The sequence below is a fragment of the Galeopterus variegatus genome, unplaced genomic scaffold (genome assembly GCF_000696425.1).
Source record: "Galeopterus variegatus unplaced genomic scaffold, G_variegatus-3.0.2 Scaffold774, whole genome shotgun sequence".
In the NCBI taxonomy this organism is placed as follows: Eukaryota; Metazoa; Chordata; class Mammalia; order Dermoptera; family Cynocephalidae; genus Galeopterus; species Galeopterus variegatus.
The window spans coordinates 453,392-466,343 of NW_007726885.1; the positions used below are offsets into that span (position 1 = coordinate 453,392).

Consider the following 12,952-nt stretch of genomic DNA (forward strand, 5'->3'; position numbering starts at 1 on the left):
GCGGCGGTGGCCCGGGGCGCGTGGTAGCCCCGGCTCCGGCAAGGCCCGGCCGCCGAGCGCTGCAGCAGCGGCCGAGCCCGCTCCAGTTAGGGGCGGCTGCGCGAGCGCTCCTCCCCCAGCCTCGGAGCGCCGGGTCTCCGCCCCGCCCGGAGAGGTGCCGGACCGAGCATGCGCGCTGTGCCGCCGAGCCGCGTGAGACCCCCCGCGCGCTCGCGCCCACCCCTCCCGCCAGCTCCCGCGTGAGTCCCAGTACGCGTCGCCTGCTCCAGGGCCATCTCCGGGGCGGGGGGCAGTGTCCCCGCTTTCCGTGCCACCCACTCCTCGGACACCATGGGCAGAACCTATTTCTTTTGTTTGTTGGCCTGGGTACCCTCCCTGGGCCCCTCCCTTTTTCCCGCATGCTCGGGACCCGTCCAGCTTGTCCTTGCTGACCTGGGCGGGGTACTCGGGGGCGACGGCGATGACGGGAGAGGACCTGGCCAGATATTAGGGGGTTTGTCCTTTCCTGCAGTCTTGCCCAACTTCCAGGCCCAGTTCTCTGGGGAGTCCTTGGCACCATCCCTGGGGTTGTGATGTTGAGAGTAGCACCTGGGATTTCCCGTGCCACTTCCTCCCGACTGGCAGCTCTGCAGACACCTCCACCCCTGAGCATCATGCTCAGGTCCTGGAGTCAGGGAGGAGGACTAGGGGGATCCAGAGATCCAGACTGCTCAGACTTCTGCTCAGCTACCATACCTAAGCACTCCACACTGAAATGAACACACTGACTCAAGGTAACATCATCTGCATTTTATTTGCACCTCATTTGCAAGTTAATTTTCAACCCTGCTCCTTCCACTCCAGGTGCCTTCTCTCCCATCTCCCCTCAAATTCCCCAGAAGCCCAGAAAAAAAGTATTTGTTGGTCTTTGCCAAGGTAGACTCATCCTTCTCAGCAGGCCTGCCCTGTGTTCTCAGGGGAAGCCTTCATCCAAGGCCACAGCAACTGCGAGAATCCTCATAAGACCACACCTTGACCTCAGGCAAGGCTAGATCTTTTCACAGGACAGAACTGATTTTGGAGGTGAACAGTATGATAGGCACAGGTGGGAAAGGCCAGTGGAAGAATGCTGTGACAGCACCCAGGAGTCAGAGCTCAACTTCTGCCCTGGTGGGCTGTCTTCAGGTCCTCAGAGGCGTGATGGGGTTCCTCCACCCACCACCACTGTCTCCCCATTGATGTAGCTGGCGTCTTCAGAGCACAGGAAAGACACGATGCCTGCACAGTCCTCTGGCTTGCCTAGCCTGGGGCATGGGGGAAACAAGAGAGGAAGTAAAAATCAAACGGGTCAGGCCCCCTCACCTGGCCCACAGGGAATGAAATTTGCTTAATCAAGTCTATGACCATATCACCCTGAGCATGCCTGATCACAACTGATCTCAGAAGCTAAGCAAGGTCGGGCCTGGTTAGTACGTGGATGGGAAGGAATGAAATTTGCTTAATCAAGAATTATCAGATGATTTTTTAGGATCAGTGTACAAGCTTCCTGCCCATCAAATAGGGTCAGCATGAGGATAAGCTGTTATAATTTAGCATAAGCTTAAGTACTGTACTCTACAGAAACCATGACACATATTCAAATATAAACATTCTGTTTTTTAGAGAGCTCAGGACACCAAAATCAAAAGTGATATAGATAAAATGGTGAGCGATTATTTCATACTTCAAAGAATTTGTTTCACATGTGTGCATACTACTCTAGTGTCGGGGAGTCTGTGTAACAGTAAATGTTGTGTTTAAAATAATTTCATTTGGACAAGTTCAATATACAGACAAATTTTTCAGGGATTTATTTTTGTCCCTTAAAGTCAGGTTCATTTTGTGAGAAGGTGCTAATTCTTATTGTTTGTATAAGTGATTTCGTACCTAGAGAACACTTTAATCTGACTGCCATAGAATGCTCTAGAGGTGGGAAGCATGAGTAACTCACCCTAGCTACACATTGTAAGGTCCCACCTTGGACCAATTAAAGAATATCTGATAGTGGGGCCTGATCGTCTGCATTTCAGAAATGATTCTAATGTGAACCCAAGATTGAGAATGCATGGGGCTAGATCATTCATAGGAACTCCAAGATGACAACATCCTGATTTATTAGTGAGTTGTGAACCAGGCCTGACATCAGAATGACTTTAGGAGAACTTGAGAGAGTCTGGGATATTTGGACCAGGAAAAGTTAGGCACTGCTGGCATTTGTCCTGGAAGGGACAAGATGGAGAAGTTAAAGACAAGAGAGTGCCCAGAAGCCAGAAGCTGGAGAGGCTAGGCCTGACATCAGAATGACTTTAGGAGAACTTGAGAGAGTCTGGGATATTTGGACCAGGAAAAGTTAGGCACTGCTGGCATTTGTCCTTGAAGGGACAAGATGGAGAAGTTAAAGACAAGAGAGTGCCCAGAAGCCAGAAGCTGGAGAGGCAGGGAGCTTAGAGGAAAGGGAGCCCGAAGAAAGTCTGAACAGTTCGGCCAGCCAGTTGGGAAAGAGAGTGATTTGCTTAGACAAGGGAAGTTTGGAGCTTAGTAAAGCTCTTCATTCCTTTTATTTGGACTGTAGGATTATCAACATGGGCTTTGGAAACATGAATCTTTATTCAAGGGGAACTAAAAAAGCGTGGTTTTGGTTTAGGTCCCTAGTCTCCATGGATGCCCAGAGGTTAAGGCAAATATCCAGGTGGAAAAAGGAGTCAGGGCCTCTGCCAGAGCTTTGCTCTGCTGAAGCCTGGATGCCTCTGTGTTTGCTTTCTGCAATGGAAACAGAGTTCTTGGTCAGGCCCCTGCAGTGATACAGTGTTTATGAACTTGTGAAATTTGTGAGACAGAGGAGAGCATGCCTGTGTTATCTGTGGGACTGAGACAGTAAGCTGTGGACTGTGTTAGGGACCAGACCTTGGTCTCTATCCCTCCTAACCCTCCCCTGTGACAGCCTTACCTTCTTATCTGCAAGTTTTCTTTCATTTTTTCCTCTGTTGCCTTGTCCTTCCACAACTGCAGGAGGAAGGGAAATATCTTTATATGCAGTAAGAGGAAACTGAGGGACAGAGAGGGGAGGAAACTGCCCATCTTCACATCAGTAGAGAGGAAGGGTGGAGGTTTCCAGGCCGTCCCAGCCTACCCCTTCTCACTACCCACCACCCACACCTCAAAACCTCTCTTGTTCACTTCCTATTTCTTCCTAGCTCCCAGCTCTCCCCACCACCCTCTTTGGTTTCATTCTTCTCAGGTTCTATTGAGGTATTTCACTGGGTCTCCCCAATTCTCATCTACTTAAGGAGATACGAAACAGTGTGAGTAGAGTCTGAATTTCTCAGTCTCCATCCTGTGCCAGGAAAGGAGTATTTAGGACTCTGATCTGGAGAGGGTGGCTGGTATGGAGAGAGAATATGGTAAAGCCTGCGGGGGCGGGGCATGAAAGTGGTTGGGAGCTCAGGACTTAAGTCCTGGGCTTCCCCATCTAGGAAGGTGGATGCCGTTCAAGGTGTCCAGTGGGATGGAGGGCTCCCCTTCCTCACCAGTTTGCTGAAGTTAGTCTTGATTAATCCAGGTGCTAGGCAGTTCACCCTAATGTTCTTTGAGGCCAGATCTATGGCCAAGTTCTTGGTAAGGCCCAGCAAGGCTGTTTTAGTAACATTGTAAGGGCCCATGCCCTGGGGAAAGAAGAGAATAGGTTAGTCTCCTAGTTTCCAGTTCATTCTTAGTTCTTATAATTAGACATCAAGGGCAGTGGTCAACAGGGTATTTCCTGTAAGGGAGGGCCACAGTTAGGGCACTGTCTTGGCTAACCTAGGTTTGGCTTCATCATGACAAGGCATCTATTTTGTGGGAAGCAATTTGGTGATGTGATTCTAAGAGGGGACCCAAACTTGTTTGGGCAACTGGAGAGGTGGAGAGATGTGGGATGGAGAACAGGATGGAGGTGGCAGACAAACGTGTTCTTACAGAAGAAGGAATGAAGCCTCCTATGGAAGACACAATCACCACTGCGCCGCCTCTGGAAAAAGAAAAGAGCTGACCTTTCTCTCGATGGAGACCATGACCTGCAGCCTGGGTGGGCCCATCTCACCCAGGCTCCCTCTCACTCTCTATACCCTCGTTTCTCCATCTCTGGCACCACTTCCTTTGTTATCAGGGCTGTGGCCTTCACGTTAATGTTCAGAACCTGAAGTGGAGAGAAGGGGAAAGAGTGTGAGGGAAGAGCAGAGGGGGAGGCATGGAGGCAAGGAGGCCCCGCGGGTTCCTAGGATCTGTTAGAGCTGATGGGGTGCTCAGACCTTACAAAAGGAGTATCCTCACCAGCTTATTCAGCTGGATAATGACACATTCGGTTTAGGGGAGAGAGAATGAAGCCTGGTTCATCTTGTTTCCTAACCAGCCAAGAATGTTTGGCCCAGAAAGGGCCTAAACTCTCAGTGCTGCTTTGGATTTGAGCTGGGTTTTCTGTGTTTCTTCAGAGTTGGAGAGCCTGCAATTGGGTCAGCTCCTGGACCTGCCCTAGAGTGGACCATGCTTCTCAGGGAAGACATGGCCTGACCTCAGGCACCTGGGATTGTTCCAGCACTTCTCTGGCTTCTGAGCTTAGGGAGGGAAATGCTCTCGGCTCTCCAGGATGGATTGTCCAGCTGGACATTTATTGGAAAGTGGGATCATGAGGAGGCACCTTCTGGGGAAGCTGGGGAACAGGCACCAATCAAAATCCCTGCATATCCATAATTTAAAACGAATGTATGATTCCTGTTTACATTGTTTTAGACACTGCTGGGATATTCCCCTCTACGCCCCGCCCCATGCCAACTTCTTATTTTGAAAAATTTCAGTCTTACAGAAATAGAAGTATAATGACCAGACTTCTTCACCTAGATTCACCAATTTTTCACATTTTGTCCCATTTGCCCACTCTGTGTATCTATACAGTTTTTTATGAACTACTGAAAACTGTAGATATGATACTGCTTATTCCTAAATACTTCAGCATACATTTCCAAAGAATAAGGATGTTCTTTACACAACCACAATCCATATAATACCCAGGAAATTTAACATTGATAATAATAATTTTATCTAATATGCTGTCCATATTAAATTTTCCCCAATTGTCCCTAAAAGTATCTTTTTAAAAAAATCCAGGGTTTAATCAAGAATCAACTACTGCATTTAGAGTTGGTATACTATATTTTTTAAAAATGTAAACTAAAAAGAAAAATTACTTGGTTTAAAATTGATTTTCATGTGGCCTCCATTCAAACTGTTCATGAAAGACATTTCTGTACTTGAAAGACTACCAGAATCAGGAACTGGCACACTGAAAAACATTTTGGCACTTTGGTCTTGATGTGTATGAAACACTGATAAACAAATTATAATATCTTAGGATTCTTAAACTTTTGTGTTGAGGAATTCTTGACATCAGAGTAAAAGACAAAAGCATGGGAGAGCGTAAAAAATTTAGCATTTCCAAATCATGTGGGAAAATTAACCTTAGTAAACAAAGACAAGTATTTTAATTAAGGCTTTATAATGAAAGGATGTAGGTGTGTGAAATATATTATGAATATGATGTAATTATACACTTTTACGTAAAAAACAATATTCCAGCACTTGAATTTAGACATCTGGATCTCAGATTTTCTTGACAATGCAGTTAAGAAGAAAAGAGTATAGGTCTTTTTCAAAGGCTCTATGTTACAAAGCAGCAACTTTGGTCATTTCACCAGAATTGGTATTTCACTTAACTAGCAGCTATTAATGTTTCCAACTAATGAAAAATTGTTTGGATATATGGCAGCTGAAAAGGAAGCCAGTGGGTGTATAAGTTTAAGAGTATTATTTATTGGCATATTAGCTGCCATGTCTCTGCTGGAAATAAACCAGTAGGAAGAGCTTGGGTAAGCTTGTTGGGAGAGAGGTGGGAGAGGGAAGCAGAAGGCAGCTGGCAAAGAGCAAATGGAAAAAACTGGGGAGAAGCAGAAATGAAAGAGAAGGGCGGGGATAGAGGAAGCCACCCCCCACCTGCCCTTTACCAGGTGCACTCCAGGTGTGTGGCACATCACAAAGATTCCTCGCATTTGCATTGCACTTGACAAATGTATTCTAAAAGCAGACTGAGTTTGTGCTGAATGTTTTCCGAGGCCTGCCTGCTGCTACTTTAATCCCCTCTCACCTTGTCCCATACATCCTCGGTGATATCCAATAGGCTTCCAAAGACAGGGCTGACAGCAGCATTGGAGACCAGGATATCAATACCTCCATGAAGGTTCACAGCCTAGAGAGAGGAGTGGGGTCTGGATCAGGACTGCAAGTAAGTAAGGGAGGTGCATTTATCCATGTTGACAAAGAATTCCTTCTTAGGAACAGATGTCAAAATGACATCTCTTTTTCTTGAAACATTTTCTCTCCAAAGTTACCCTAAGCTCTGCTGCTAACCATTTAAAGTTGTCTTTTTTGCTGTTTGTTTTTGCAGTCTTTTCTTCCTGCCTCCTCTTCTTCTAAGGCAGTCTCTGATCCTTTGGGGAGCTCCTTCATTCTCATGACTTCAACTCTCACCTCAAAATCCATTTCTAGACCCCCTTCTGTTTTCACAAAGAGTCCTAGCTCCATTTCTCCAAGTGTTTACTGTCCAGTTCTCCTTGAATGAGTTACCATGATCTCAAAGTTAACCTGTACACAGTTACCTGATCACTGGGAGTGGGTCAGTCTAACCCAGTGACTGGTGAGGTCATCTATCCCAATGTCCTTATGGTTGAGGTGAGGTTCAGGGAAGTTCATTTCTCAAGGTCATATAGCTCAGTAATGACACATTAGGGCCAGATGAGAACAGGTAACCAGCTCATTCGGTGTTTGGGAAAGGTGAAGTGATTTGCTCAGAACACAAAGCTAGTTAGTGGTGGCAGAACTGAGGTTAGTCTCCTACTTTATAGCTTTTGTAAATACCCTCTGAAAATGATTTGGGGTCATTATGAAACTGGCTGGCCAGGAGAGCCATGATGGGAGAAGACACCAGCCTGGGTTTAAACAGTTCCACACTTGGTTATGATGTCATTTTCTCTCTCTTTTTTTGGCTTGGAGGCATAGAAGATTCAAGGCAGAAACAGATTAGACTGGGAAAGCCAAGAAAGCAACATCTCACCTCCTTAATAAGTTGTAAGAAGGTAGTGAAGGCATGTGCTGGAGTAATGCATGGCCAGGCAGAATCTGCCAACAAGGGTTTTCAACACTATGCAACCCAGAAGCTGACTTTGCCAGGACTAGCAATTTTGATGCCTTGGACAAGTAGCACTAAATGGACCCTTGGTCAACTATGTGCTTCAGATTTGGCACGTGAGGTGTGTTATTAACAAGGCACACCATCTGCTAGTTCCTGCTTTAAAACTAATTATTCCTGCTAACAAGTTGCTAAGATCAGTTGTTTCTACACTGCTGAAGGAATGCCTGGGCTGTCAACATGTAAATCAAATAAAAATTAAAGTCCATAGTCTATATGACAAGCAAACAGAAAGGACATTGTTGGGTGGGAGGGGGGAGAGGGAGGAAGGAGGGGGGTTTCGGTGATGGGCCACAATAATCAACCTCATTGTATATTGACAAAATAAAATTAAGAAAAAAAAAAAAGTCACATAGTCTTTTAAAACCAGTATTAATACTTTCTCGTACAATCTAAGTTTTGGTGTCCTGGCACAAAGTCCTAGTCACCCATCTTGCCTCTGTGTAAACCTTGCTGATGGACTTGTGGCTAGGAAAGTTCAGAATAAGTCAGAAAGCGATGTGTGTTGTGCTCTGTGCATGTGTGTTTTGGGGGTGGGGAGAGAACAATGGATTGCACCAGAATCATCTGGAGAGCTTTTCCTCTGCCTGTATCCCATCCCCCTCTCCTTCCAGGCCTGTCAGTACAGAGAGGGGGAGAAGGTTGGGTTTTGATTGAACAGAGACAGAGAAGCATAAAAGGTGAATGAAAAAGGTACCTGTGACCACCCTGGTGTCTTCTAAGTCTTGCTGTAAATTGTGTGATCCCTACACTGTGTTCCAATTGTTATTTTTTAATAAAAACTACAATCAGGTGGAGAAGTGGCTAATTTGGTTTCTGCTCACACGATGTTGAGAAGCTTGGTGGGACAGGTTAGGAGGCCATTGGGTAGTACCAGCTTCTGAGCAGCAGCTTTCCTCATTGTAGGGTAACAGCTGGCAATAGGTAGAGCACATCTCCAATGCTGACAAGTATCCCTATCATTCTCCACCCCAGCATTGGTCATACAAACTACCTGAGAGCCACTTTGGTTCATCTCTCCTATTTCTCATTTCTTGACATAGTGTTGGAAAAATCTTGTTTGGTTCCCACTTAATGTCTCTTGGGCACATCCATTCTGGTCCCACTATCACTGCTCCAGACCTGGATGATAGCAACATCCTCCTCACTAATGTCCTTGACTCAGAGTCTTCTCTTTATATGTTTCCTACCAGTACTGGATTATCCTTAATAACTGTTTTCATCTTGCTCAAAATCTCACATGCCTTCTCATTTCCTCCAAGAATGTATAAACTCCTTTGGGAGGTGTAGTGAATTGAATTACGTCCCCCCCAAACTCCCTGAAGCTTGAATTGTGTCCCTCAAGTTTTATGTATTAGAAACTTGGCCTCCACTGTGACAGTGTTAAGAGGGTGGGAAATCCTATTATGGTAATTGAAAGGTGGAGCCTTGAAGAGGTGATTGGATTGTAGGACGATGCAGTAGTGAAGAATTAGTAATGGTAGTCAGGGGCCTGGTCCTGAGGGCTTTAAAAAGAGTGAATAAGGATGTTACTCTCTCTTTGCTCTCTCTGCTTCTACCATCTTGCAATGTGAGACTCCTGGGTCACTGTTGCTACCACCAGATGGACTTTGGACTTTCCAGCCTCAGAAACTGTAAGCAATAAATTTCATTTTTCTTTATAAATCACCCAGTTTCAGTTATTTTGTTATAAGCAACAGAACAGACTAATACAGGAGACTATGGAGGCCCTATCCCCTAACCTTCCAGTGCGGCCCATTTCCCACCGGCACTCCTGAGCCTGTGTTCTCAGCTGTGGAATGACAGTGTTCCCTGCTGTGGAATGACAGTGTTCCTTTCTCCCCTTCAGTCACTTCTCAGCTGTCTGCCCATTTTGCAGGGTCATCTGGAACCTTGTCCCTACTCCATCTGTCCATTCTCACCTACTCATCAAGGTCTAGCTCAAACCCTACCTCTGGGCCACAGCTGTGAGACCTGTTAAGTGGACCTGGTGGGGGCCAGAGGACATTTTCCAGCAGGATTTTGACACTGAATTGCTATGTACATCTCACATGTCTAGTCACTAACTGGCCCAGGCTCCCAAATGGCTCCCTCTGCCCTCAGGTTCAAGGCCTCATTCTCAGGCTCTGTCCAGCAGCCTATGCCAGGCAAGTGGACTTTCTTGGACTCACATTTGGCTCCTCTCAATGCACATTTGAGCACTGGAATTCCTGTAGTTACCTTATACCATCTACCATACCACTGTCTTCCATCATTTAAGGTTCTCCTCTTCTAAGAAGATTATCCAAATTATTTCCACCAGTCTTCCAATCTGTTGGCACAATCCTGTACTTTCGATTCTTGGGTAGATTCTCCCTGTAACTCTGGGGAATGAAATATGCACCCCGAGCGTTGAGGGAAGAGGAGCCCCTTTTGCCTGATGGTTCACATTTTCTTGTGAGGCTGGAAGGCTGGTGTTAAGGACCAACTCTGACACTGGGTTAGACATTTTCTTTGAGATTAAAGTCCAAGTGGGCACCTAAGGCTTGACCTTGTGTTGATAGGTAAGTGCCTGCTAGTCTGTGGGCAGCTAAAGAAGGAAGGGAGCTTGGTAGATCTGGGTTGAATCACAGCTCTTTCCTTATTGAGTGTGGGACCTTGGGAAGTTGCTCTATCTATCTGATCCAGTCTCTGTAAACAGGAAGAACAGTCCTTGCCCTGCTTGGGCTGTTGTCAGGTTTAGAGATAACCCATGCAAGGCTCTGAAAACAGTAAATGGCATGCGGTAGGTGAGTGAAACATGGTGGGTTGCCTACTGCAGGTTCCCAGGGACTCGACTCTATAAGATGAAGAACAGGAGGTTGCTTATTAGCTTGTGGGTGGGAACATCTATTCCACAATTATATTTACCCTTCTCATCTGCCCAATTAGATTGGAAACTACAGGAGAACCAGGATCAGCTGTTTTTTTAGGGTGCCCCAAGGGATGGTGCAAGTTTGAAGCATTAGAGTGTTTTTTGATTCTCTGCCTGGAATGGGATGATTCTCAGACTTTAGGATATTGACATAACAGAAAAGCACACAATAAAAATGTGCTAGTGGACAGGTGTGGGTGTGCAGAATGCACCGTTATGTTTTAGTTAACAGTGCTGTGTCCAGGAAATGTGTCACCAGCGTTGTCCAGGAAAGCAGGGAAGGAGGCTCAGCTGGCTCCCGTTTGCCATCTCCTGGCTCTTTGTCCTTATCCCATTGCTCACCATGGCCACCAGCCGCTTCCGGTCCTCAGCATTCCCCACGTGGCACGTGGTGCCTGTCACGCTCAGACCTTCTCCCTGCAGCTCTGCCACTGCCCGGTCCACATTCTTCTGCTTCCGGCTGCTGATGACCACGTGGGCCCCATCTTGGGCCAGACGCCGGGCAATGGCGAAGCCAATCCTGTAGGGAGAAAGAGACAAAGGCTGTCAAGGCCCATGCAGGGGAAGAGGTTGAGAGTGTGGGCTCTGGAGTCAGACCACCCGGGTTTGAATTCTGGTGCTCCCTCTGTATGATCTCCGTGTGTCCCTATTATGTGTATTAAGGCGTGGCCATTACCATGCAGATGGACATGCTTAGCTCGGTTTTGGCACTGGCTTACTTATTTTTATTATGATCTTAGCCCTCAGCCTTGGTTCTCAGGAACTGACATCACCTTCCACAGGCCCACTATGGGTGACAGGCCTCTTACCCTGCAGGATTGAGGAGAAATGAGCTGGTCGTGCAGCAGCAGCCACTTCCAGTGTGAGGGTCTCACTCAGAAGAGTCCCTGCCCCTAAATATATTCCTTACTAGTCTACATCATTCTCAGAATTCTGTCCTTAGTTATGTTTTGGGGTGCATGTGAAAGGATGGGTGTCCAGTTAAAAATGTAAATATTCCCCTGGGAGAAAGGGTTACACGTTTTGCAGTTGTCAGTCATTGGCATTGCACATACATTTGTACTTTATAATTGCGAAGAGGGGGCATTAGTAAAGTCCTGTGGGAATGAGAAACAGGACTGACAAGAATGGTGGGTGAGAAAAAGGCCGGGCATGGTAGGCCGAAATGTACTAAGCTAACAAAAGTCTGTTCACATGGATCTTATGTCCCATCTAATTAAGGAGGGGGATATGGGAGAACAGTTTGGTGCCCAAATAGGCTTTCTGAAGTATTTCCATAGTGAATGGAGGCAGTGGGATAGGATTTTTGAAATCTGGACTCTTGGATTTGTAGTTTCTGGTCTTCCCAGACGCTAGGTGGGGCTGATTAACTGGGGCAGCCCAGAACACTGGGGGATGGGGTTGATGGGGCAGCACCAAGGTGGCACGTTGTGCCAGATTCAGCGGTGACAAGAGGGCTGGCAGTGGAGGAACCAGGGCCAGGGGATTCAGAGGGCTTCAGACCGACCACGCGAGTGCCTCCGCCCATCCCCCGCGCCGGACTTTGGCCGCGTGTGAGGCCTGAGGACAGGGGCCCGGGCCCGGGCACTCACCCTTCGGTGGAAGCCGTTACGAGGGCTACCTTATTCGCCAGCGGGTCGCGGCGGGTCACCCTGGAGCTGGCCGTCCTTACCGATTTCCATGCCTGGGCACCGGCGCCTAGCAGCAGCCCCGCTTTCTGCATGGCTGTCTGGCCGGGATGAGTAGGTAACAGCGGAGTAGGGCACCCGGCAGGAGGAGGGGCGGGTCGCCTCCCCGCCCCGCTCCCCGCCCGGTTCCCCGCCCGGTTCCCCCGGCCCGCCCCGCTGGACTCTGACCCTCGGCGCGAGCGCCCCCTGCCGGCCACTCCCCTCCGCGGCCAGGTGAGGGACGTGCTCTCTGTCCACGTTTCCTGTAAAGCCCGCCCCACTGCCCGAACCTCAGACTTCCCCGCGCGCCAGCCCCTCTTACCACATCTGCTTGCCCACTTTTTTTTTTTTTTTTTTAGGGGAGAGGGGGCTTTGAGTTGGTTGCTTTTACTTCCCCAAACCTCGAGATGGAATTCCTTCTCTAAGAAAGTCTGAGTCTGTATGTGACAGTCCACAGGAGGGCAAATGTTTTGAGACTACCCGTGGACGTGAGGCCTGTTGTCCCCACGAAGGCCAGCACATGAGCGTGGGGGAGCCTGGGAGAGAAACGTTACGTTATGGGGAGTAGCTGAACTAGGCCTGGCACTGCCCTCTACTCCGGCTCAAGGACTCCTCTGTCTTCACAGGCCCTGGAGGGCAGACTCTGATTTAATCTGGTGGGAATCAGTGTGCACGGATAAAGATCCTGACTGAACAGGATCTCATCCCTCCATCCAAGAGGGCTTCCCCATTTTACCGGGGCTAAGGGGTAGCGAGGAGGCTGGAGAGACCCCCAATCAGAGATGGAAGTACAGAGAGCTCAGGAGCACACTTTCTCCTTAACAGCTATGTCCCCAGGTCTTAGCCTTCATCCTAGTTCAATAAGTATTTATTTATTATTTTTTTTCGTTAAATTTTTATTTTGTCAATATACAATGTATATGATTATTATGGCCCATCACCGACACCTCCCTCCCTCCTCCCTCTCTAATAAGTATTTGTTGAATGTAAAAGCGCTTTGTGAACTGCGTACTACTAAACACATAGTAATTCTTGCCACCATATCGTAATTATTATTGCTGCCACAGGCCAGACTTTTCATCTGTAAACTGAGGATGTGGA

The 12,952-nt window shown here is 47.6% G+C and overlaps 1 protein-coding gene across 3 annotated transcripts; it reads right to left on the bottom strand.

The window, feature by feature from the left end:
- Nucleotides 1-774: 774 nt before the first annotated feature.
- Nucleotides 775-11,951, bottom strand: LOC103590174 (dehydrogenase/reductase SDR family member 4-like). Of its 3 annotated transcripts, none has more exons than XM_008572356.1 (8): nucleotides 11,777-11,951; nucleotides 10,527-10,704; nucleotides 6,191-6,292; nucleotides 4,122-4,192; nucleotides 3,973-4,024; nucleotides 3,546-3,680; nucleotides 2,966-3,021; nucleotides 775-1,283 (listed from the first exon to the last, which is right to left on the bottom strand). In XM_008572356.1, exons 1-8 carry the CDS (start codon nucleotides 11,905-11,907, stop codon nucleotides 1,169-1,171), a joined length of 840 nt encoding a protein of 279 aa, XP_008570578.1. In that variant the 5' UTR covers nucleotides 11,908-11,951; the 3' UTR covers nucleotides 775-1,168. The 3 variants fall into 3 exon arrangements, with proteins under 3 accessions (XP_008570578.1, XP_008570577.1, XP_008570579.1); XM_008572355.1 differs by having other exon boundaries at nucleotides 4,113-4,192; XM_008572357.1 differs by lacking the exons at nucleotides 3,546-3,680; nucleotides 4,122-4,192 and having other exon boundaries at nucleotides 1,139-1,283.
- Nucleotides 11,952-12,952: the final 1,001 nt, after the last annotated feature.

Bases quoted from the DNA above. Each gene is read 5' to 3' on its own strand.
- LOC103590174 (XM_008572355.1), bottom strand. From the start codon at position 11,907: ATGCAGAAAGCGGGGCTGCTGCTAGGCGCCGGTGCCCAGGCATGGAAA. The intron at 6,293-10,526 runs GTGAGCAATGGG...TCCTCTCTCTAG, and splicing joins GGAAGCGGCTGGTGGCCATG to GCTGTGAACCTTCATGGAGG. The intron at 3,022-3,545 runs GTGAGGAAGGGG...TTCCTCCTGCAG, and splicing joins AGACTAACTTCAGCAAACTG to TTGTGGAAGGACAAGGCAAC.